This window comes from Ranitomeya imitator, chromosome 3 (assembly GCF_032444005.1).
Source record: "Ranitomeya imitator isolate aRanImi1 chromosome 3, aRanImi1.pri, whole genome shotgun sequence".
NCBI classification, from domain to species: Eukaryota; Metazoa; Chordata; class Amphibia; order Anura; family Dendrobatidae; genus Ranitomeya; species Ranitomeya imitator.
In genome coordinates, this window is record NC_091284.1 from 603,871,010 (window position 1) to 603,897,672 (window position 26,663).

General features: G+C 43.8%; 1 protein-coding gene across 3 annotated transcripts in view; it reads right to left on the reverse strand.

Moving 5' to 3' along the window:
* Positions 1 to 26,663, reverse strand: part of NDFIP2 (Nedd4 family interacting protein 2) — a 148,838-nt gene that overhangs the window by 52,302 nt on the left and 69,873 nt on the right. For all 3 annotated transcript variants that reach the window (XM_069758065.1, XM_069758064.1, XM_069758066.1), the window contains 2 exons: positions 17,276 to 17,363; positions 8,357 to 8,481 (listed from right to left, as the gene is read on the reverse strand). In XM_069758065.1, coding sequence (XP_069614166.1) covers positions 8,357 to 8,481; positions 17,276 to 17,363 — 213 coding nt within the window. The remainder of the gene's footprint in view (positions 1 to 8,356; positions 8,482 to 17,275; positions 17,364 to 26,663) is intronic.

Consider the following 26,663-nt stretch of genomic DNA (forward strand, 5'->3'; position numbering starts at 1 on the left):
CAGGCTGCTGTAAACAGTCTCTGTACATAACTGGCAGTGCCCGCAGGGCAGACAAGGACTTGTTACACTTAACGGCTATAAGGACAGTTGCTATGCGTCACTCGTAAACCGTTATGACAGCCTTACTTGAAGCAGCAATCTGGCATCTTCCTGCTGGGCAGATCGGGTCTGTAGCTGCATCCCAGCTGTGAGCACCACCATATCCAGCTCCCCAGAAGATGCTGCCATTCTCCCGGACCCAGCATTGACCCCATACACCGCACTAAATACAAATCTCCAAACACGGCAGTATCGGCTTACACATCCACCTGGCCAGTTTACACCTCAGCACGCTGCCGGTTTAGACGATTTCCTCAAAGTTAAAGCAATTTAATCTCATCAAAATTAGATTTTTTTACGCGCCCCTTAAAAAGGAGCAACTTTTAACCTCATAAACCCCCATTGCCAGCTGCTGTCAAAAGATACTAACCTCAAAAGCCTTCATCTCATTAAAGTCCTTTCATTTCTAAACTAGATGGTCCTGTAGTTGGCTCCCAGCAGAGAGCAGAACACGACTAAATGAACCTTGAAGTGGCGTTTCAGGCCCGTTACTGGCCACACCAGATAGTTCTGTTCTCCGGATGATAAGGGAATATGAATAGGCTCACTTTGATTGATTCTGCGGCGGGGCTGTACGCTTCACTGATAAACCAACCATCACACGTCCTTAGTATTCATCTATGTCGCACTTCTTACACAACTTGCTTAAATAGCTTCTCATAAGACGCTATCAGATACAATTTTTGGATGTCTCTGGTTCTCGCTCTGTACAAATGCGCCTTAAATGAAATGTACACGGTGCAGAACACAACAGATTGTATAATCTGCCTTTGTCGATAAGATTCGAGAGGAGTTTTATTAATGTGGCAGGAGAATAAATAATGGTGTATTGACTGTTTAAGTGTCCTTGGAACCATACTGTTAGTTTCACGTTACGTAATGGAAAATATTACAGCAGCGTAGAAGATATGCAGCTCACAACGCAGACACCTTGCGTCCTTCATTAGCCGCTCTGTAGGTACCGTATATTCGCCACGCTGTTAGGTGAGGCCACCCAATATTACGGGACTTATTATAAAAGTAAAGTCAATTGTGTCTCAGTTATTTATCTCCATTTACTGTGAAGGTATTGTATAATAATGTGTTACACATTTCCTTTGTGCGTATTGTGCGCGAGTGCGTGCGTATTGTGCGCGAGTGCGTGCGTATTGTGTGTGAGTGCGTACGTATTGTGGGCGAGTGCATGCGTATTGTGGGCGAGTGCATGCGTATTGTGGGCGAGTGCGTGCGTATTGTGCGAAAGTGCGTGCGTATTGTGCGCGAGTGCGTGCGTATTGTGCGCGAGTGCGTGCGTATTGTGCGCGAGTGCGTGCGTATTGCGCGCGAGTGCGTGCGTATTGCGTGCGAGTGTATTGCGTGCGAATTGCGTGCGAGTGCGTACGTATTGCGTGCAAGTGCGTATTGTGTGCGAGTGCGTGCGCATTGCGTGCATTGTGTGTAAGAGAAACAAACCCAAAACATGTTTGAAGCTCCACCATATATGACTGTAGGTACAGTGTTTTTATTGTAGGCTTCATTCAGTTTTCATTGAACGGTAGAATGATATGCTTTGCCAAAAAGCACTATCTTGGTCTCATCTGTCTACAAGACACTTTTTCAGAAGGGTTTTGGCTTACTCATGTACATTTTGGCAAACTATAGTATTGCTTTTTTAAGTATCTGTGTCAGCAGTGGGGCCCTCCAGTTTCTGCTGCCATAGGCTACTTTCTCGCTTCCGTCTTTTCAGATCCGTTGCAATGTGTCGTTTTGGGAAAAAAACGGATCCTGCAAATGTGCCCGCAGGATCCGTTTTTTACCCATAGACTTGTATTAGCGACGGATCTCGACGGATGGCCACACGTCGCATCAGTAGTGCGACGGATCCGTCGTGTTTTGGCAGACTGGAAAATGTTCAATGTAACGTTTTTTGTCGGCGTCAAAAAAACGTACAGCGACGGATCCTGCGGCGTCCATCGTTGGCTAGAATGGAAGCCTATGGACGCAGGATCCGTTGCTGTCCGTCAAATGATGGAATCCAGCAACAGATTCCGTTTTGTTTACACTGAGCATGCCTGGAAGGATTTCTATTCCTTTAATTTAACCCATTTTTCCTGCAGCTGCTGCATCGACGGATCCGTCAAAAAAACAGGATCCAGTGAATCCGTTTTTTTACAATCTGCACAGGATCCATCTTTTCAACACTGACGGATTGTGACTGATTCTAAAAGACGGAAATGTGAAAGTAGCCATAGCATTTCATTTCATTCAAATGTCAGCAGATAGTTTGTGTTGTCACTGATGCATCCTGAGCCTACAGGACAGCTTGAATTTCTTTCTAACTTGATTTGAGCTGCTTATCCACCATCCGGACTATTCTGCCTTGCAACCTGTAAGGGTACCGTCACACTATACGATTTACCTACGATCACGACCAGCGATACGACCTGGCCGTGATCGTAGGTAAGTCGTAGTGTGGTCGCTGGGGAGCTGTCACACAGACAGCTCTCCAGCGACCAACGATGCCGAGGTCCCCGGGTAACCAGGGTAAACATCGGGTTACTAAGCACAGGACCGCGCTTAGTAACCCGATGTTTACCCTGGTTACCAGCGTAAAAAAAACAAACAGCACATACTTACATTCCGGTGTCTGTCCCTTGCCGTCTGCTTCCCGCACTCAGTGACTGCCGGCCGCAAAGTGAAAGCACAGCGGTGACGTCACCGCTGTGCTCTGCTTTCACTTTACGGCCGGCAGTCAGTGAGTGCGGGAAGCAGACGGCAAGGGACCTGACGGACACCGGAATGTAAGTACGTGCTGTTTGTTTTTTTTTTACATTTACGCTGGTAACCAGGGTAAACATCGGGTTACTAAGCGTGGTCCTGTGCTTAGTAACCCGATGTTTACCCTGGTTACAAGCGAACGCATCGGTGTGACACCGATCTAGCGATGACAGCGGGAGATCCAGCGACGAAAGAAAGTTCCAAACGATCTGCTACGACGTACGATTCGCAGCAGGATCCCTGATCGCTGCTTCGTGTCAGACACAGCGATATCGTATGGATATCGCTGGAACGTCACGAATCGTACCGTCGTAGCGATCAAAATGGCACTGTGTGACGGTACCCTAATTCATTTTTCTCAGCAGTCCACGTACAGGGAGATTAGTTATAGTAAAACAGGTTGAAACGTCGTATGTTGTGCCATGTGAACAAAGGAACATGAAGATCTCTGGAGATAAAACTTGAGGTTGTTGATATTAATCTACAATTTTGGTTCTCAAGTCCTCAGACAGTTCTCTACTCCTCTTTCTGTTCTCCATGCTTAGTGTGGCACAAACAGACACACAATGCATTGAGTCAACCATTCCCTTTTTATCGGATTTCAAGTGCGTTGTCATATTAACCACAGCGAGTACTTGGCACAGGTGAATTTGAACGAGCATCACATGTTTGAACCAAAAGTTGTAGACCCACATTTTTGGAAAGGTACCAACAATTTAGTGGGCCCATATTTGAGGTCGTGTTTGAAATTAGGTCCAATATGCCTTTTTTTCTGTGGTGTACCAATATACACAAAGGATATAGGCATGTGTATAAATAAACACACACACACAGCCAGAATTGTATTACTAAAACTCCCATTTAAAGCTTATGCGTCTAGGATTTCACCATCTTTGCATTCACAGTGGAGAATATACTGTACATTTTAACTGCTCCACTTTAATAAAACTTCATGACAGATTGTGAATTGTGTCTGCTTCTTCTATGACACCAATTCGCTCTTCTCCATCCCTCGGACACATCGTGCCCCTGTCTAGCTTTTTTTCTAACTGCAGTCCATAGAAGATATCAGACTGATACCACGGTGGACATATCTGACAATTATTCTCCCTAAACAGACAGAATCATTTTAAGACTTGTCGGGAGACAAGTGCTGACAGTCATCGTAGAGCCGGCAACGGATGACTTAACAGAGACCGTAATACTCAGGGATTAGAACATCACTTCAGTTAGTTCTCTGTCAGGCGGTGATAGAAGAGCTTTGCATCCTTCAAGCCTCCTGAAATCTGGATAGGGATCCCGGAAAAAACCCAAAAGATTACAATAGAGGGAAGCCGCAGACTTGGCGAATGGGGATTGCCGATGAGAGCAACTCCAGTTTGTACAAGGAAATGAATATGACAGGTGGTTAAAAATGGAGCATAATATAACATGATGCCAGCAGACATGCCTGTGCTAATATAAGTCAGCTTCCCACAGATACGGAACTGCTATCTAATCTGTGCGGCTAGGCTTCTGCTATACAACCATAGGAGATATTTTAAAATCACTTTTATGGCCCTTTTGTGTGTTTTTTCTTTGGAACCCAAACCTGATTTCTTGGAAGTAAAAAGTTGCTGATAAAAAGCAGGTTTTGCAGGCTTTTTTTGCTGCTTTTCTTGTTGTTGTTTTTTTTTTTGCTGTTGCGTTTGTCAGGATCCCAAAGTTCAGCTTTGCTTCCGCCGTACAAGCATGAACAATGCAAAGTGTTAGGCCACCAATGCAAGATGTATTTGAAACCATAACATTTTTTTTGAAAAAGGGTAATTTCATCAAATTATTTAGTGGAAAAAGATTTCTACGTCTGAAAAAAATATAGTGACTATTCTGAACAAAAAAAGTTCAAGAAAAATACAAAACTGCAACCATAAAAATAGCGGGAGGAGTTGAATTGGTCAGGTATAGTTTACCCAAGACATTGGCAGAGCATTGGTCAGGCATTGCTTATTTTAAACACATTGATTAGGCAAAGTTTAGTTTTACATATTGCTTACTGGTAGGACATTGCCAATTTTCATAAATTGGTCAGAAATTGCTTACTTTCACATATTGGTCAGGCATTGCTTGCTTTCACACATTGCCTGTCCAATGTGGGAAAGTAAGCAATGCGAGACCAATGTGTGACAAGAAGCAATGCGAGGCCAATGTGTGAAAGTAAGCAATGCCTAAAGGTACCTTCACACTGAACGATATCGCTAGCAATCCGTGACGTTGCAGCATCCTGGCTAGCGATATCGTTGAGTTTGACAGGCAGCAGCGATCTGGATCCTGCTGTGACATCGCTGGTCGGAGCAGAAAGTCCAGAACTTTATTTCGTCGCTGGACTCCCGCAGACATCGCTGAATCGGCGTGTGTGACGCCGATTCAGCGATGTCTTCACTGGTAACCAGGGTAAACATCGGGTTACTAAGCGCAGGGCCGCGCTTAGTAACCCGATGTTTACCCTGGTTACCAGCGTAAATGTAAAAAAAAAAAAAAAAAAACACTACATACTTACATTCCGGTGTCTGTCCCCCGGCGCTCTGCTTCTCTGCACTGTGTCAGTGCCGGCCGGAAAGCAGAGCACAGCGGTGACGTCACCGCTGTGCTTTCCGGCTGGCGCTCACAGTCAGTGCAGAGAAGCACAGCGCTGGGGACAGACACCGGAATGTAAGTATGTAGTGTTTTTTTTTTTTTATGTTTACACTGGTAACCAGGGTAAACATCGGGACTTCGCATAGTTGGTCGCTGGAGAGCTGTCTGTGTGACAGCTCTCCAGCGACCACACAGCGACGCTGCAGCGATCGGAATCGTTGTCTAGATCGCTGCAGCGTCGCTAAATGTGACGGTACCTTAACCAATGTTTAGTTTTACATGTAGACATTGGTCGGACATTGCTTACCCTCACACATTGGTTGGGTATTGAAATTGTCAGGCAAGGTTTACTTTCACACACAACTAATTTATCTAAACGGCACTAATACTATCATCCATGGCCATACAGCGCCATTTCGAGTAAAATATACATATTTTTGCCACACAGTACTATATGACTAAATTGCCACCGCCATTTTGAATGTTAATTTGCCGCAATGCGGTGGCCTCTGGGAAAATGGCCTCCAGCTTCCTTTTTCCTGGAGGCCACAGAATCACAGCAATGGAAGTGCGGGGGCTCCGGGCTTTTGCAAAATGTTGGCAGAGCCCCTGCACCACCCAATACTGCCTCACCAGCCCGGGATGTGAGTCATATCGCCCTTCAGCATCAGACCAACACAGAACTGCCCGACTACTGCTGCAGCCACACAACTGGTAAGTACATTGTGTCTTAATGGGTCTTATAGTCTGAAAAATACGGTACACAACAACCACAAGAGGGAATTCATCAACCAAGGTATAATTTTAATCAGTATAATTGCACCAACCTGACACTGTCTGTAGGTTACTGAGCACAATCCTGCTGACAGGTTCCCTTTAAGATTTATAAACGTGATAACCTACTCCAGCTATGTGATCTGGTCAATTACTGTCCAATGGAGACAGGACTAATGGTAAGTTGGTCTACCTGCAATAAATTTCTACCATTTTATACAGAAGAACCCCACAAGGCTGGTGATGGTATTTAGGCTGGTGCTACATGGCGACATTAGTCGTATGACAACATTTCTCTTACAAATTGCACGACCAAAAAAAATTAGAACAATTTTTCAATGCTACAATTTTGCTGCAACACCCCAAAAAACCCCAAACCCTGCCAAATCGCATGACAGTGACATGCAGACAGTGACAGAAACCCCATCACATTTGGTAACATTTTCGGTTTTGAGATCTACCACAACCACTACACTGACACCATATGAAATTTTGGTCCTGGTAAAAGAGACGCCTTACCGTGGCTACCAGGCACACATGAATTGGCCAATTTATGCTCTAAACTTTCTCAAATTTTCATATTTCGAGTGCAGTAATGCAATTCAATTTTCATATTTCATATCTGCATGCTATGGTGCTGCCTTTTTTGTTTGTATGTATATGAGTTGGCGACTCTAGGTTCAGCACCTGTTCACACTTAGTCTATGTTTGCATGTGATGGTCAGTTTTTTTAAATTAAAAAAAAAAAGGATTAACCTGATTGCTAAACTGTGTCAGACCCCCCTATTTTCTCATTTCTTTTTTTTTTTCCGTACTTTCTTTTCTTCTTTTCATTCTCTTTTGTTTATCAGATGTTTATAATGATAAGGAATATGATACACTAGACAGCATTATGGCACTCTCCGGACAATCAATAAATGGTTATTGAGTGAATCCGACTCATGTAAGGCAGTTATGCTTTACCGGATTGTCTTGCCGTTTTACTTGACTGTTTTGCTATTTTTTGCTTTTCCTTGTCCTTGCATGGATACTTTTTACTTTTTGCATGTTATGTATGAAATTATTCAATAAAAGCTGTTTAAGGGAACCTGATTGCTAAACGGCATAGCGAGAAAAAAAACAATGAAAACGCCGGAAATCTTCACCACTTAGATAAAAAAAGAACCTAGACATGTTTGGTGTCTATGAACTCGTAAGGACCTGGAGAATCATAATGGCAGCTCAGTTATGGCATTTAGTTAACATAGTAAAAAAGCCAAACAAAAAAACAACTGTGGGATTGCACTTTTTTTTTAAATTTCACCGCACTTTGAATTTTTTTCCCCGTTTTCCAGTACATGTTATGTTAAAATCAACAGTGTCATTCAAACTTACAACTCGTCCCACAAAAAAAAAAACAAAAAAAAAAACACCAGCCCCCAAATGGCCATCTTGATCGAAAATTAAAAAAGCTATGGCTCTGGGAAGAAGGTGAGCAAAAAATGAAAATGCAAAATCAAAAATCCCTCTGGTCGTTAAGGGGCTAAATATCCCTCCCACCCCCACAAAAAAAAAAATTGCATCATTTTGCATGTAAGCGTCACACACACGTTACTATAACCAAGAGAAATGTGACAGTGAACTGTCCCCGCTTCCATGTAATCAACAGAAATACTCCGGCAATTACATTTGTGCATTGAATGTCAGAAACAAAAATGCATCAGATCAATAGGTTTGAAAATGAAAAATGTAAAGCATATTATAGTGTTAAATTCTGTCTGGAGAGTTCCTAGGAGCTGCTTCCTTGGTAAACCCCCTGGCGCTTTGTGCCTAAGTGCAGATGTTTCCAGAACATTTAAAAGGGAAGAAAAAAAAAAGGAAGCAGGCTTATACTTGGAACAACAGTGCCACACAGTGGACAATCATATGTATTGCTGCAGCTTTGCAAACAGCATTCTATTACTGCTTTTCTAATTACTGAATATCTTTGCAGTGCAATCAGAAATTAGCCGGGTCATCTGGGGTTCTAGAACAGACTTTCTCAATAATGAAACATTAATTTCAATATGAAAATGTTAAAATTATAAATGTATTGCCGCTCTCCACATCGTCAGACATGCAGAAAGTCACTTACCCGCACAATTAAAATCCATTTGATGAGAGACAATCCAAAGCCACAGATTGCACCATAGCGCCCGGCAATTGTGTTGGTTATACAGAAGGACAGACAGAACCCAATCCAGTTGAAAATGAATGCCACTAGAGAAAAAGGAAAAGATTAATACTAGTGAGAAGGTGATGGCACCGATTACAGGACGCCTGCAATAATGGTTACTAAGCCATTAGAATACATCTCCGCACTAGGGCCTGGGCGTCCGACCTATTAACCCTTTGTGCCCCCGGACTGGAACTATGGGAATCAGAGTGCGCTTGTTCCATCCATGGGGCCAGTCATCAGTTCATCTACGATAAGGGGCTCCTCCACCAGGAGGTAAAATACGCCTTTAAAAATTGCCATTTACAGCAAACCCCGGCTTCACTTCTATAGCTGATCGCTCGGTTCGGACGACGCTGATGCAATGACGTGAAAACATTGATTTTTTTTTCTCTTTATACTAAAGAGGGGGTGTGAGGCAATAACCGGATGGATGGTCCCCTCTTCCGACCTTCTAAAAACACTATTCTCCGGCAGGTCAATTGGAGAGAATGGTGGGCAGCACTCTCCAGTGTAAGCGATGTGTTAATGCACCTGCTGCACAGCTCCGTCCATGGGCTCCGTAAGTGAGCGCTACTCGCCTCATTGTTCCTTTCATCACTTCAGGGCTTCTACATAGCAATCAGACCACTCGGATGGCCTTTAGAGGTTCGTCCCGCAGTGATTTCATACTGGAAAGAAAGATGCCGCCTCCATTTACAGGGCATTAGCTCTGCGGACTCCTTTTCAGGGGACGCTGGTGGTAAACACTAGTTAGAGGTAAGGCAGTGAATGAGCAGCTGACGTCCCAATACGGGACCTCTTCTTCTAAAAGTGGTCATGTCCCTAAAAGGTTCTTTATCAATTTCTATAAAAAAAAAGCTAAAAAAAAACAAAAACAAAAAAACGTCCTGCTGCCCACAGATGTGCGGAGAGCATGGGGTACCGGCGGCTTCACCTTCAGCCCTGTCCTCCACACAGGAGCGAGATTCATGTATGGACGCATAGTTACAGAGGTGTGTGAAGGCTGACGGACTCTTTAGTTGCCAAGCCAACCCCCTTCTATATCATGAGGGTGCTGGCTTAGGTCCTGGCCAACACAGGAAGCTTTATTGGGAGTCCAGTACAGCACCAGTGTCAGGACTGAGGCCATTATCTGGACATAGGTCAACATTTGCATATAAAAGTAAATCAGTAACTTTTTTTGTACATGAAGAAGAGGCGCACAGCAGAACCCTTTAAATAAGGCGCCTGTTACTTTTTATAAACTTAATAGGGAAGACTCCCAAAGAGAGGGCCTCTCAAAGTGTATTCCCTCTGGAAGTCCAGAACAGGTGGGACCACCGAAGCCAAAGCGCCCCCGGTAGAAGCTGAGGGACGTAGATTATAAAATGGGGATCCCAAAGTGGAAACATGGAAACAGTGAGATTTGTCAGGAGGACAAATGGGATAACAAAAAAAAAAGGCCATAATATACAATGTAATGTCAGCCAGTCCTGCTTGTACAGAAGAGCGGTGCACTGCTCCACTGACCAGCCCGTAGTCCTTTCCTCCAGGTATGTAACATGTACGGTATCTGACAGAAGCCTCCGCTCCACTGTCCTGGGCACATCCACACACTGAAGATAACACTACAGTCATGTCCGAAGATTCATTCTGACTCACAGAGGAAATCTGTCCACAGATGTAGAAGACAGGCGTCACCATACTGTACAGATGCTGGATTTCTTCACGTCCCGACATTGATGCGTGCAAGTGTCATTCCTACAAAGTTAGACGAGGTGCCATCTCCATCCAGTGAATGGCCTTATCCAAGACTTTAAGATAAAACTATCCAACGTATGAGCTTATTTACCGCCGTTCACTCTGATGTTCACAAATTGTAAACTTACATCGTGCTGTCACAGTGGGTGTATGGAGTTGGCTCAGAAACTAGGCCCGCACCATACCAGGGAGATGCCGCTGGGTTACACAGAGGGCATCGGTCTGTAAGAGCAGGGGCCGAAGCGAGTTCACCCACAGCTCTTCAGCTATTTAAATCCTGCTGACAATCTCTGACAGCGCCATCAAAGGAGCAAGATCTCCGATATATGGGTATACCGCCTCCACAAAACTCAAAAATACTCCCAAACTCGGCTTTGGGAAAATGGCCGCCGCGATCTCTAATGCGCACGCGCGGCATCCCGCGGCCATTTTCCTGAAGCCCCGTGCAGCAGAGCACTCGATCTGCGCACGCGCGGCCCCAGGAAGATGGCCGCCCCCACCGACGAAAGGGATGACAGCGCAGATCGCGCGCTGCTTGTTCACCACTACGCCACTACGCCACCAACGTAAAGCTGAGGAAGAACCAGCGATGTCACCACGCCCTCCCGACCTGACCAGCCTGATTGACAGGCGAAAACGGCTACTTTGGTAAGTTATTTCTCAGCATACATGGGGAATCGGGGTACACTACATACACTATAGGAACACACAGCGCAGGCCCTATTTAAAAGTATTTATAGCTCAATCTCAAAAAACGGGGTGACAGGTTCCCTTTAACAAAAAAGTGTGAAACAACTGAAATTATGTCTTAGGCTACTTTTACACTAGCGTGGTTTTCAATACGTCGCAATGCGTCGTTCAGGGGAAAAAACGCATCCTGCAAAGGTGTTTGCAGGATGCGTTTTTGCCCCATAGAGTAACATTAGCGACGCATTGACACACGTTGCAACCGTCGTGCGACGGTTGCGCAGTGTTGTGGCGGACCGCCGGGAGCAAAAAACGTTATATGTAACGTTTTTTGCTGCTGACGGACCGCTTTTTCGGACCGCACATGCGCGGCCGGAACTCCGCCCCCACCTCCCCACACCTCACAATGGAGCAGCGGATGCGCCGGAGAAATGCATCCGCTGCCTCCGTTGTGCAGCGCATCAAACGCTAGCGTCAGAATCTCGGCCCGACGCATTGAGACAGGCCGAATCCGACGCTAGTGTGAAAGTAGCCTTATATTCTAGGTTCTTCAAAGTAGCCACCTTTTGCTTTGATGACTGCTTTGCACTCTTGGCTTTGATGAGCTTCAAGAGGTAGTCACCAGGAATGGTCTTCCAAAAATCTTGAAGGAGTTCCCAGAGATGCTTAGCACTTGTTAGCCCTTTTGCCTTCACTCTACGGTCCAGCTCACCCCAAACCATCTCAATTGGGTTAAGGTCTGGTGACTGTGGAGGCCAGGTCATCTGGCGTAGCACCCCATCACTCTCCTTCTTGGTCAAATAGCCCTTACACAGCCTGGAGGTGTGTTTGCGTTTAGTTGGACCATCATTTATTTTTTTAACAGGACAATGACCCCAAACCGGATGGAATAGCATGCCGCTGCAAGATGCTGTGGTAGCCATGCTGGTTCAGTATGCCTTCATTTTTTAATAAATCCCCAACAGTGTCACCAGCAAAGCACCCTCACACCATCACACCTCCTCCTCCATGCTTCACGGTGGGAACCAGGCATGTAGAGTCCATCTGTTCACCTTTTCTGCGTCGCACAAAGACACGGTGGCTGGAAACAAAGATCTCAAATTTGGACTCATCAGACCAAAGCACAGATTTCCACTGGTCTAATGTCCATTCCTGGTGTTCTTTAGCCCAAACAAGTCTCTTGTGCATGTTGCCTGTCCTTAGCAGTGGCTTCCTAGCAGCTGTTTTACCATGAAGGCCTGCTGCACAAAGTCTCCTCTTAACAGTTGTTGTAGAGATGTGTCTGCTGCTAGAACTCTGTGTGGCATTGACCTGGTCTCTAATGTGAGCTGCTGTTAACCTGCGATTTCTGAGGCTGGTTACTCGGGTAAACTTATTCTCAGAAGCAGAGGTGACTCTTAGTCCTCCTTTCCTGTTGTGGTCCTCATGTGAGCCAGTTTCTATGTAGCGCTTGATGGTTTTTGCCACTGCACTTGGGGACATTATCAAAGTTTTCCCAATTTTTCAGGCTGACTTACCTTCATTTCTTAAAGTAATGATGGCCACTCGTTTTTCTTTACTTAGAATTTGTATTATGGAAGAAAAAAGCAGCTAACAGTCTATTCAGTAGGACTATCACCAGACTTCTGCACAACCCAACTGATGGTCCAACCCCATTTATAAGGCAAGAAATCCCACTTATTAAACCTGACAAGGCACACTTGTGAAGTGAAAACCAATCCTGGTGACTAACTCTTGAAGCTCATCAAGAGAATGCCAAGAGTGTGCAAAGCAGTCATCAAAGCAAAAGGTGGCTACTTTGAAGAACCTAGAATATAAGACATAATTTCAGTTGTTTCACACTTTTTTGTTAAGTATATAATTCCACATAAGTTAATTCATAGTTTTGATGCCTTCAGTGTGAATTATAGATTTTCCATGACTATGAAAATTGTACAATCAGAAGGTGTGTCCAAACTTTTGGTCTGTACTGTAAATAAAAATGAATATCCCATGGAGGTCTGGATTTGGAATCCTACTTAAAATTCAAGTGGAAAATCAAATTACAGGCTGATCCAACTTCAGTGGAAATGCCTAAAGACAAGGAAATGATGCTCAGTAGTGTGTGTGGCCTCCACGCGCCTGTATGATCTCCCTACAATGCCTGAGCATGGTCCGGAGGAGGCGGCAGATGGTCTCCTGAGGGATCTCCTCCCAGACCTAGACTAAAGCATCCGCCAACTCCTGGACAGTCTGTGGTGCAACATGGCATTGGTGGATGGAACGAACATGATGTCCCACATGTGCTCTATTGGATTCAGGTCTGAGGAACGAGCAGGCCAGGCCATAGCATCAATGACTTCATCATGCAGGAACTGCTGATTCACTTCAGAAACAAGGCCTAGCATTGTTATGCATCAGAAGGGACCCAGGGCCCGCTGCCCCTGCATATGGACTCACAAAGGGTCTGAGGTTCTCATCCCGGTACCCAATGGCAGTCATGGTACCTCTGGCTAGCATATGGAGGGCTGTGCAGCTCTCCAAAGAAATGCCTCCTCACACTATTACTGGTCCACTGCAAAACTGGTAATGCTGGAGGATGTTGAAGGCAGCAGATCACTCTCCACAGCGTCCCCAGACTCTGTCACGTCTGTCGCATGTGCTCAGTGCGAACCTGCTCTCATCCATGAAGAGCACAGGGTGCTAATATCAAATCTGCCAATCTTGTTCTCTGGCAAATGCCAATCTCCCTGCATGGTGTTGTGTTGTCAGCGCAAAACCACTTGTAGACGTCTGGCCCTCGTACCACCCTCATGGAGTCTATTTCTGACAGTTTGCGCAGACACATGGATGTTAGTGGCATGCTACAGGTAATTTTACAGGGTTCTCGCACTGCTCCTACTGTTTATGTTTGCACAGTTCGTAGCAGTCCTGATGCAGGGTTGTTGCCGTCCTACGGCCCACTCCATGTCTCCTGGTATCTGCTCCATGCTCTGGACTGACAGACACAGGTATCCTTCTTGCCACAGCTCGCATTGATGTGCCATCCTAGATGAGCTGCACTACCTGAGCAACTTCTGTGGGTTGTAGAAACATGCTATCTCTAGGGGTGAGAGCAATGACATAATGCAAAAGTGACCAAAACAACAACCAAAAAGGATGAGAACAGAGAAACTGTCTGTGGAAACCACCTGCAGAATCACTCCTTCATAGGGATTGTCTTCCTAATTTCCTATCATTTCTACCTCATGTCTGTTCCATTTGAACAACAGCAGGAGAAATTGTTTCACAGTCAGTGGTGCTTCATAACTGGACAGATTGATTTCATAAAAGTGTGACTGACTTGGAGTTACATTGTGTTGTTTAAGTGTTCCCTTTATTTTTAGCAGTGTGTGTATATATGAAATATAACACTTTCAATTATCCCTGTGGTGTTCCCATTAAAAAAAAAAAAATCTCAAAAAGCCCAATAAACAGTCAGTAAAAGTCCTATCTGTCAAGAGAAAAAATTTAAGCCATAAATTGAAGTGTAAGAACAATAGATTTTCAGTCACTGCACTAGCCAGAAAAAAAAGCAGTAAAAATAACCCCCCCCCCAAAGAAAAATGTTGTATTTAAGCCAAAATGCTATTGATAAAAATGTTTTGCGTGATATATGTGGTATGTAACCCTAGCACTAAAGGACAACCGACCATCTACTTATTTGCATCTCCTGTGCAGACAAGCAGACCACATTTCCAATGTGCACGATCAGTGATAGATTACCGTATTCTGTGCGTTTAGACTTTCATTGATCTCGGCAGTACACGTCCTATTTACACAACACGATGTGCTACAGAAAATGATTTTTAAGTGACAAATGAGCAATTTGCTAGTTCATCAGGTGACTGGCAGCCAGATTTCACTGCCTGGTTATTGGGAGATGAGCGCCCTTAGGAACACTCCTTCACGAATTGGACAGTGTAAATAAAGCTTGTAGTGCACAAGCGTGCCACTAGAGGGAGATTACCGACCAGTATATAGAATACGGCTGGGAATTTGAAATCCCATTTTTATTGTAATTTAAATAACTATGAAATTAAATCTGTATACAAGCGGCAATAAAAGGAAATGCAGAAATGATAATAAATTCCAGTTTTTGAGGCAGTATTTATAGTATATGACTAGCATACAACTTCAGGCCTTCTATATTGTATAACAGGAAAGGTAAAGCGGGGAGCATTATCTGATTACATGCATTCTGGACTGAAGACGGGCATAGCATTCCAGCTGAAAGTAGCAAGCCATCTGACCGCTAATGGGTCCATGAGAGGGGGTGGGGTTAATGCCCCTCTCCCCGCCTGGCATCTCAGTTTCGACTGCATCAGTATCCTGAATGTCGATGCAGTAGAAGGCAATGATGGAAGAGGGATCCGTCTGCTCAGTCCTATCATTCTCCCCATGTGTCTGAGCCCTGGGGTCTCAGTGTAGGAGGTGCGATGACATCACTACATCTTGCCCGCTCTGCAGAACTTCAGAGACCATGATACAGAGGCAAAAGCAGCAGGTGATCAAGGACAGGCGAGTTTTTATTTATTTTTTAAATCAAATGGGGCCATTATACTGTTTGGAGAGCTGTGTGAAGGCCTTAAAAGTTTGCAGGTGTACATGGGGGCCATTATACTATTTGGAGAGCTAAGAGGGGGTCATTATACAGTTGGCAGGGCTATGTGTGGGCCATTACACAGTTTGCAGGGCTACACATGGTCCATTATTCTGTTTGTACAGGGCTATGTGGGGAGCCATTATACACAATGTCAAGGGTTATGTGAGGGCCATTATACTATTTGGAGGGTTGTGTGGGGTAAATAATACTGTGCAGGCACTTTTATAATGTGGAGGGCTATGTAAGGGCCAATACACTGCGCAGAGGGCCAATACACTGTGAGGGCATAATACTTTGAGTGATGGGCGGCAATGTAGGGTCATCAACTGGAATTTGTCCGTGATTTTAGTATTGGTGGTTATCAAAATTTCTATGATGAGACAATATGGCGAGTTGTGCACTAGACAAAGGGGGGCTCACCGAACGGTCTTTTAACTGCAATATAAGGGACAGGATAGAACTTCAATGAGAATAAATCAAATGCCTAGGAAAAAAATGAAGATGTGACACAGGATAAAGAACTGAACTCAATGGACCTCTCAAAAATGTAATTTTGTTGATAAAAATTGCATTACATGATTAAAATATTAAACGCACAAGGTGCCTCACAGACAGGGACAAGAGACGTCTGGGATCAAGCTGGGCGAAACGCATGTCGGGGGTTCAGGGTCACTGGGCCTGTTCTACAAATGTAGAAGCTAGAACATAATAAGGTATTCCTCTTCTCTCCAATTATTATTATTCATGTGTGTGATTGTATTGTACGTGGCACTATTATTGAGGTAATAGCATTATGCACATGGGTTTTCTTTTGTTTTTTTCTTTTTGAGGCTATGTGCATACGTTCAGGATTTTTTCGTGTTTTTTCGGCAGAAAAACGCTTAAAGCATCCCATCATTTTCAATGCATTCTGCAATTTTTGTGCACATGATGCGTTTTTTCCGTGAAAAAAATGCAGCATGTTCATTAATTTTGCGGATTTTTCGCGTTTTTGCCGCTATTTAATGCATTGGGAAGCTCTGGGGAAAAAAACGCACAAAAAACGCGACAAAAACGCATGCGGATTTCTTGCAGAAAATGTCCGGTTTTGTTCAGGAAATTTCTGCAAAAAATCCTGACGTGTGCACATAGCCTAAACAGTCTCTCTACACTTCCCCCCTTCCTTATCGGATATATTCTACATTATCTACCACTCATACTTTTTTTTTTAAAGGCTCATTTTGTGTCCCTATCTGAGGCACCTTGTGCTTTTTATATTTTAAACTTGTAAAAGTATGTTTACCCATTAAAATTACATTTTTGAGGGATCCATTGAGTTCACCCCCTTGTGTCCTGGGTCAAGTCTTCATTTTTTCCTAGGCATTGGCTTTGAATTAGTCTCTGCAGAATTTGCCTGAACTGGAGCCGTGAACACCTTGTCTCGTGGACTTACACAATCCATCATCACGCTCATCGAAGTGAAGGGTTTGTTCTGCAACTTTTCGAAGTTCTACCCAAACTTTTGGAGAAAAAAAGAAAAACACAAACTTTTGACCGATGTTCATTGTTAGCTTACATATTACGCAATGGAGAGACGATCCACAGTATGTTGTCCCATGAGGTGTTTAACATTTTGTCAAAAAGGGTCAAAAGTCTGTGGTGTTGTATATGGGACATACTGGAATTTTGTAGCCAAATGGTTAAGAAAAACAATTATCCCGCACTAAAGACAGATTTCTTCTTATACGCCTGGTGGTACTAGTACACATTAAGTTCATTGGGAAAAGAAATAGGAACAGACTTACTAAAGAAAGCCAACATAAAGATCCCATCGTTTCCAACTCTCAGCTGGTCGGCATCACTGAAGTCATCTCTAGGTGGATATTCTTCTTCCTAGCCCAATAAATGGCAGAGAATAGAGGACACATTTAGTCATTGTTTTCAAAGGCTTCACTTTTACCAATCATTAGTAATTATAGGCCAGTTAGGGCCATGTAGTGCAATGTGATCAGGGCAAAGAATCGGAATCTATAGATATAAAACATCAGGAGTAACATTTCCATAATGAAAGGGTGTGTGACAATGCAGCTCAGTATTTACTACCACCAACAAGTGTTAAAGTACCGTAATCATTGGGTACATTCACAAGTCTTTTTTTTATTTTTTTTCTTGTTTTGTCACAGTGCTAGTCCTCTTATTCTCTGAAGAGACAATGTGCATATTTAATTTCCCAAAGGAGCATGCATGTCTTACAAGTCTCTTTACTCTGACATGCCAGGCTTGGCTCCCCACTCTCCACAAAGGAGAAATGTTAACCCTTAGACCTGGGGTCCAGATCCTCTGAACTAGCCAAATCAGATCCCATACTCTATAATGATGAGGGGCAGTACCCGAAACACCGTGTCTGCAAATTGAGATTCTGGTTTGGCTTTTATCTCATGTCATATTGAAAGGCGCGTTGAAGAGTCAATATTGACTTAGGATTGCTGCTTCCATAGGTGGCGCTAGAGTTCACGTCCTCTTCCTCTCTGAAGAGGCAATTTGCTTGTTTAATTTCCCAGAGGAGCATGAATGGCTAATAAGTCTCCTCACTGACATGCCAGGCTTGGCTTGCCACTCTGCACAATGAGAAACATCATCTCTTAGGCTGTTGCTGAATTGCCGAGGAAATGTCTGCGGCAATTATGCAACTCCCTGCCGCGGGAAATACGCATGCAGAATTGGCATGCGTTTTCCCGCTAAACACTAGCGTTTTGCAAGCGTTTTGTAGCATCGCTTGGAAAACTGATAGACGGGTTAGTCACACTTGTCAAACATAGTGTTTGACAAGTGTGACCAACTTTTTACTATTGATGCTGCCTATGCAGCATCAATAGTAAAAAGATATAATGTTAAAAATAATAAAAAAAAAAAAAACAACGGTGATATTCTCACCTTCCGGCGTCTCTCACAGCCTTCCCGATCCTCGTGATGCTCCCGGCAACTCCTGTTCCCAGCGATGCCTCGTGACAATGACCCCAGATGACGTAGCAACACGCCAGACCGCTACGTTATCACCGGTCATTGTCACAAAGCATCACTAACGGGAGCTGCTGAGAGCATCGCTAAGGCCTGGGCTGGACCTGGGGGCCGCTAGAAAGTGAGTATATAACTATTTTTTATTTTATTTCTTTTTTTAGGGCCTGGAGGAGAATCTCCTCTCCTCCACCCCAGGTACCATCCGCACATGATCCGTTTACTTTGAGTATGGTGGGCATAGCCACATGCGGGAAGTAAGCGGATCAATGCATTCCTATGTGTGCGGAATCGCCGCGATTCCTCACAAAGAATGAGCATGCTGCATATTTTTCCACAATGCCATTCCGCCGTGAAAAAATATGCAGCATTAGCACAGCATTGCGGAATCCCATTGAATTCAATGGGTTGTGTATGCGTTTTCACCATGTTTTCATGGCAAAAACGCATAAAATCCGCAACGTGTGCATACACATAGCCTCAAACAACTACCATGATTAGGAAATTGTGAGCGGTAAGAGTCAATTTAACCTAGGCTTAATAAAACCATACAGACGCTGACAACCGGTAAGATAGCTATAATAATTATTACACAAATATATCACAACTTTTTTCTTTCCTAACCACACAATGGGGCAGATTTATTATCTGGTCTCATTTTTAGGCATCGCAAAGTGTAGACATCCTAAAATTCATGAAATTTATCACAGTGACTTATGCTGATGATGAACTTGGTGCATATCTAGCTGCCTTTGTCTATCTTTATACCACTTATTACTTAGTTAATGATCAATGGTAACATTTTGGCATAATGTTGGAGCAACAGAGTCATTTTTTAACAAATGACCTGTTGCTGTAAAGCCATGCCCTTTTGTAAAGCACATGCAAATGTGTCTAAAAGGCATAATAAATGGGGTACAAGGCATGTTCGTCACTTTTTGACACAATTTGAGCCAAAATTCTGCCTCATTCAGGTCAGTCTTACAGCCTAACAGAAAAAAAGTTCCCTCATTTTATAAAGAAAAGTCTGCGGAAATTCACTGCATTACTTTCCCAGCAGCTGAATGACTAAAAAGGAGATTATGCAAAAGCATTAGCATAAAGCAAATGTTGATGGTAATGTAGGTATTTAGCTCCAAATCTCCTATAACCGCCTTTACAAAAAGAAAGACACAATTTTCAGCAGAGACATGACAGAGTGTGCAGCATCAGCCTCATTGCTGGGCTGGTGAATAAGTGAGGATACGTGCCAATACATGAAGACTCAGTACTAGTGATGAGCGAGTGTACTCGTTGCTCGAGTGACCTCCGAGTATTTATGACTGCTCGGAGATTTAGTTTTCATCGCGGCAGCTGAATGATCTACAGCTAGTATAAACAGGGTACCAGACAACCACATAATGCTTTAGATATTGCGTACAGTTATGCCATATCGAACAAAGTTACCCCACTCCATATAAACATAGAAGATCGGAGGAAACAGGAGTATTTAGGGTTAAAAAAATAGTAAGCTTTATTACAAAAACATATCAAGTCATATCAATATATTCCAAAAAGTGATACTAAAACCGGATGATGTGCCAGATCAATGGCGCCACCTATGCCCCAATAGTACATAATACATAGTGAGAGGTAAAGGGGAAAGTATGTTCCAAAAAAAAAAAAAAATATCTATGTTCGGACGAAGTGGTCAAAAATGTGCAACTATGCAGCAGGAACAACACTCACCAAAGGATAGATGGGGGAAGTGGCACTAGATCGCATCCAAGAGCGCCCCTTGGTGCCACTTCCCCCATCTATCCTTTGGTGAGTGTTGTTCCTGCTGCATAGTTGTACATTTTTGACCACTTGGTCAGAACAGATTTTTTTTTTTTCTTTTTTAAATTTGGAACATACTTTCCCCTTTACCTCTCACTATTATGTACTATTGGGGCATAGGTGGCGCTATTGATCTGGCACATCATCCGGTTTTAGTATCACTTTTTGGAATATATTTGTATGACTTAATATGTTATTGTAATAAAGCTTACTATTTTTTAACCCTAAATACTCCTGTTTCCTCCGATCTTCTATGATCTACAGCTAGTAGCCAGGGCTGAGTACATGTGGGGGTTGCCTGGTTGCTAGGGAATCCCCACATGTAATCAAGCAGGCTAGTAGCTGTAAATCATTCAGATGAGGCAATGAAAACTAAATCTCCGAGCAGTGATAAATACTCGGAGGTCACTCGAGCAACGAGTACACTCGCTCATCACTACTCACTACGAGGCCCACCAGTCACCACCTAGAATGGCCTATTACTCATCAAATCTGCACCTACAAATGAAGGAACCATAAGGCCACGTGCATACGTTGAGCATTTGGTGAGTTTTTTACCTCAGTATTTGTAAGCCTAAATCAGGAGTGGGTGAGAAACACAGAACTGGTGACGTGTTTCTATTATACTTTTCTTCTGATTGTCCCACTTCTGCTTTTGGCTTACAAATGCTGAGGTAAAAAAAACTCATCAAATACTCAACATGTGCACGTGGACCAACCAGGTGACTCACATTCAAGCGTTCAGTTTTTTAGACAGTTTTTGAAGCCAAAAACTGGTATCCGCCGTTTATTATGTATTCCTGGTTTGAATTTTAAGGGAACATGCACACTAAGTTTTTCAGTTCAGTTCAGCTCCAAAAAAAGCCTGAAAAGTTGGTTCAAAACACTTTGCTCAATGTTTTCAGAGGGTTTTTTCCTGCTTCAGGCTGTAAAACATGTGGGAAACAAAGAATGTGCATGTTACTTCTTTGGAGCTTCTCTTGACATAATGCTCCACACTAGGCACAATCCAACAAGAGGGGAGAAAACAATGCTTCTGGAAAAGAATTCCTCCAAAATGCTTAAAAAAAAAAGTCAATTGTGTTCATATACTTACAGGCTACAATTATGGGGTTTTCAGATATGCAATTGTTCCCCAGTCTCCATCCTTCAGGTTATAAGCCTGCAGAGCATTTTACGTAATTAATGCATACTATTAATATCCTGCCTTATGTAAGCCTCTAGCAGTACATTGGAGTGATCACTGACTCACCCACCCCTAATGATAGAGGCGACTCTACTTATCATGACCCAATCTGTACTGCAAAGCTGAAAATGGAGCCATAGAAAAGAAAAGTGCCAGCCTGTTATCACACACACAAAAGAAATGTTTAGTCTCTAAACTTCGGACAGAAAAAAAAAAAAAAAGTGATGTCAATTTAATGAAATTCTCAATCAGAGAAAGAAAACTCTCTACAGCCTGATCTTGAAGTTATATTTCCATCCACCGGCCCTCTACTGTATGTCAACAATGGGTAGATGACCATGAAGTAAAGGACAGGCAGAAGTGAGCGTTCCTGTCCGAGTAGATTGCTCAGGATTTTCTGCTCATCTGTATAGAAGCCGCAGTTACAAAATTATATCAAGTTGCTTCATTTTTTTATTTTAGATTCATTAAGCCAGTGGGAAAAAAATATAAGCAGAGGTGAACCGGTTATGTGAATAACTGATATTAACCTGCAGATGTGTGACATTCTGAAGATGCCCAGCACGGGCACTGAAAGTGTAGATACTAGCAGAAAATGAACATTATTCCTCCCGGCAGCCTCGGGCTTTCAGTCATATAGGTATGGCAAGTGCAGCTATTGTCACAGCTCATTGCAAAGTGAACTGCAGCTGAACTATGCCCCAGCACTGAGGCTCCCAGAGGAATAAAGTTAATTTCCTCCAGACCCTTGAGCTTTCAGTCATATAGGTACTGCAGGTGCGGCTTATGTCACCGTTCAGTGTGTAGTGAACTGCAGCTGAACTATGCTCCAGCACTGAGGCTCCCAGAGGAATAAAGTTAATTTCCTCCAGACCCTTGAGCTTTCAGTCATATAGGTACTGCAGGTCACACAGACCGCTCTCCAGCGACCAACGATGCCGGTAACCAGGGTAAACATCGGGTAACTAAGCGCAGGGCCGCGCTTAGTAACCCGATGTTTACCCTGGTTACCATCCTAAAAGTAAAAAAAAACAAACACTAGATACTTACCTACAGCCGTCTGTCCTCCAGCACTGTGCTCTGCACTCCTCCTGTACTGGCTGTGAGCACAGCGGCCGGAAAGCAGAGCGGTGACGTCACCGCTCTGCTTTCCGGCTGACCGACGCTCACAGCCAGTACAGGAGGAGTGCAGAGCACAGTGCTGGAGGACAGACGGCTGTAGGCAAGTATCTAGTGTTTGTTTTTTTTTACTTTTAGGATGGTAACCAGGGTAAACATCGGGTTACTAAGCGCGGCCCTGCGCCTAGTTACCCGATGTTTACCCTGGTTACCAGTGAAGACATCGCTGGATAAGTGTCACACACGCCGATCCAGCGATGTCAGCAGGAGTCCAGCGACGAAATAAAGTTCTGGACTTTATTCAGCGACCAACGATCTCCCAACAGGGGCCTGATCGTTGGTCGCTGTCACACATAACGATTTCATTAACGATATCGTTGCTACGTCACAAAAAGCAACGATATCGTTAACAATATCGTTATGTGTGAAGGTACCTTTACTCTATGGGACAGCTCAAACCTAGGATTATATTTTCTATTGCCGATTCGGTATGAGAGAACAATGGCAGCATGCTGAGATTGGAAGAGAGACTCGGCTCACATACCCCCATACAAGTCTAAAGGTACCGTCACATTTAGCGACGCTGCAGCGATATAGACAACAATGCCGATCGCTGCAGCGTCGCCGTTTGGTCGCTGGAGAGCTGTCACACAGACAGCTCTCCAGCGACCAACGATGCCGAAGTCCCCGGGTAACCAGGGTAAACATCGGGTTACTAAGCGCAGGGCCGCGCTTAGTAACCCGATGTTTACCCTGGTTACCATTGTAAAAGTTAAAAAAAAAAAAAAACCAGTACATACTTACATTCCGGTGTCTGTCCCCCTGCGTCAGCTTCCCTGCACTGTGTCAGCGCCTGCTGGCCATAAAGCAGAGCACAGCGGTGACGTCACCGCTGTGCTCTGCTTTACGGCCGGCCGGCGCTGACAGTGCAGGGAAGCTGATGCCAGGGGACAGACACCGGAATGTAAGTATGTACTGTTTTGGTTTTTTTTAACTTTTACAATGGTAACCAGGGTAAACATCGGGTTACTAAGCGCGGCCCTGCGCTTAGTAACCCGATATTTACCCTGGTTACCAGTGAAGACATCGCTGGATCGGCGTCACACACACCGATTCAGCGATGTCAGCGGGTGATCAGCGACCAAAAAAAAAGGTCCTGATCATTCCCAGCGACCAACGATCTCCCAGCAGGGGCCTGATCGTTGGTCGCTGTCACGCATAACGATTTCGTTAACAATATCGTTGCTACGTCACAAAAAGCAACGATATCGTTAACGAAATCATTATGTGTGAAGGTACCTTAAGGCTACTTTCACACTTGCGTTTTTTGGTTTCCGTCGACGTGCAGTGAAATGACGTATCGACGGACGGCATGAAAATAGTGAAAAACGTGTGCGATGGATCCTTTGAAATGAGAGAGAGCGAGAGAGAGAGACAGAAACAGACTTGAAAATCCTTCCGGGCATGCTCAGAAGGGAAAAACTGGATCCGTCGCTGGATTCCTGTGTGTGACGGTCAGCGACGGATCCTGCGTCCATAGGCTTCCATTGCAGCTGATGACGGCCAGCGCAGGATGAGTCGCTGACCGATTTTCCGACGTGCAGAAAAAACGTTACAATGAACGTTTTCTCTGCACGACGGACCGCTATTTTACGACGGATCCAGTGCACGACGGATGAAACGGATGGCCATCCGTCACAATCCGTCGCTAATACAAGTCTATGGGAAAAATTTTTTGCAGGATCCTGCATTCTCAAAAATCGACGGATTGTGACAGATCTAAAAAGACGGAAGTGTGAAAGAGGCCTATGGGTGCGAGTGAAACATCGGACTGCTCTTTGACGTCATCCCAGTGCAGTTCGATATACGCTGAGTCGGGCCATGGAGGAGATGGAGAAATGTATTTCTCCGTCTCCTCCACACTTGTGCCGTGAGTCTCTCATGCAAGAGCATCGGAGCACAGAGCACTGACACTTGGCTCACCCCCGCAGCTGAGCACGAGCTGAGGGTCATCAGCATCTCACATCTGATACTATACCCTGGTCTGTTTACGGCCTCAGGCTCGGACTACATGGGGACGCTGAAATTGCATAGTGATATCGCAGCTAATGATTCGCTATGTCGTCATACTTTCACCTGCAAAAGTCAGAAATGGTTCTAGATATGTTGGATTGTCAGATGATGCTCGCACGCAACCTAATGGCCATAGACGTCAATGCAAGACACATGCAACTGCGGCTTATCTAGGATTTGGCCATTTTTAAAAGAAAAGTTTTACAGCAAAATCTCATTTCTAGAATATTCACAGCCAATCAGTCAGAGACAGCAAGTTACGGACAAGGTGCATAGATTTTTCTTCATGTTGGGGTAGCCAGAGTCTCACCACTGGCTTATAATCATCATGCACATACCGGCTTGGGAACATGCTGGCTGAGCCGCCTGCTACAGGGTAAACCTGACAGCCTTGAAGAGGTTAATATTACATTGAAAGTCTCTTCACACAGCCGGATATCTGCTTTACAGCAGCCATGTGTGCTCAGGTAATAGAGATTCCTATATGACGTGCAGATAAAGGCAGGGCGGACAATATCCTCTACTTGTCATATCACTAATGAGCCCGTAATCATCTTATCAATGTTGATAATACGGCTATGAGCATCAAGGTCAGTGTAATATGCCAACGCCACAGTAATCGGTAAGGGGATGATCTACTCACCTCTTCTCCACCCAATTAAGATCATTTAAAGCAGACTACATATTAATTATATATGGCTGTACCAATAACACCATTATCCGGAGGTCAGAGTAAATGGCGCCACTATTGTAATATATTAGTAACAACAATAAGCAGTAAAATAAATCTATTTACCTCTTTGTAGCCTTAAAATGCATTTTTACACCAAGCGGAGTGTCAACAGAAAGGATGCCCTCTGATATATATATATGTTAGGTGGATACATAAAAGTACGAGGACCCGCTTGGTTATTAATATTGGGTGTTTCAGCCATAGCCGCTGCACACCATCAAGCACACAGCCATGCGATCTCCACAGACAAGCTCATAGAAGTGTAATAGTTGCTGTAGGTGTCCACTTACAATAGGCGGCCATACAGTGTATAGAAGGGATAGGTTGTATGGGAATACGGACTGGCTGGTATCATGTGAACAAATACAGTTTTAAAAAATTCCGAATTCAGACAACAGGAAAATATACAGTACATTTTTGGTTTAGTTATTAAACTAAACGTTAAAAAAAAACTTAGATACTGCAACACTAAAAAGAACAAAAAAAAAAAAAAATGGATAAATTGGCAAGATGGTTTTATCATAGTAGACTAAGGCTATATTCACACTAGGCTTTTTTTCTAGCTTTTGTTATGCGATTTTTATGCAAAATTTTCAGCTGTGTTTTACAGTATTAGCAAAGTCTATGATATTTCAGAAATCTCATGCACACTTTTTTTTTTGTCATCAGTATTTTGTGCTTTTCATGGAGCATGTCACTTTTTTTAGCGTTTTTCACCCATTGAAAGTAATGGGTGGTCAAAAAAAATGCTGAATATCCAAACAAAAAAAAAAAAAAAAAACGCGGGTATGAGGCTTTGCAGCGTTTTTTGTGCCAAAACCTGATTAAATAGAATGAGCGTTTTTTTTTGTTGTTGCAATAACTTTTATCAGCACGCAAAAGAGAAATGTAGAATGACAAAAACGCAGGAAAAACCAACAAAAAAATGCAATAAAAAAACCTGCTTTTTTCCTGCCAAGAGAGCAGGTTTTGCTGCAGAAAAAAAAAACGACTAGTGTGAACATAACACTATTGTGTATTACCCCCCTAGAATATGTAAATCTATGCATGACATTCTTGCTCAGGATTGGCAAGAAGCCATGATAGGGCAGTCATGAGCCTCTTGTACTCCTTCGTATGGAACAGATACCGATACCTTACAGGGTTTGTCTAAGGGGTACTTCCGTCTTTGTCGGCAACTTCCGTAACGGAAATCCCGTGTCGCTGATTGGTCTCGGCAGCTGCCTGTCATGGCTGCCGCGACCAATCA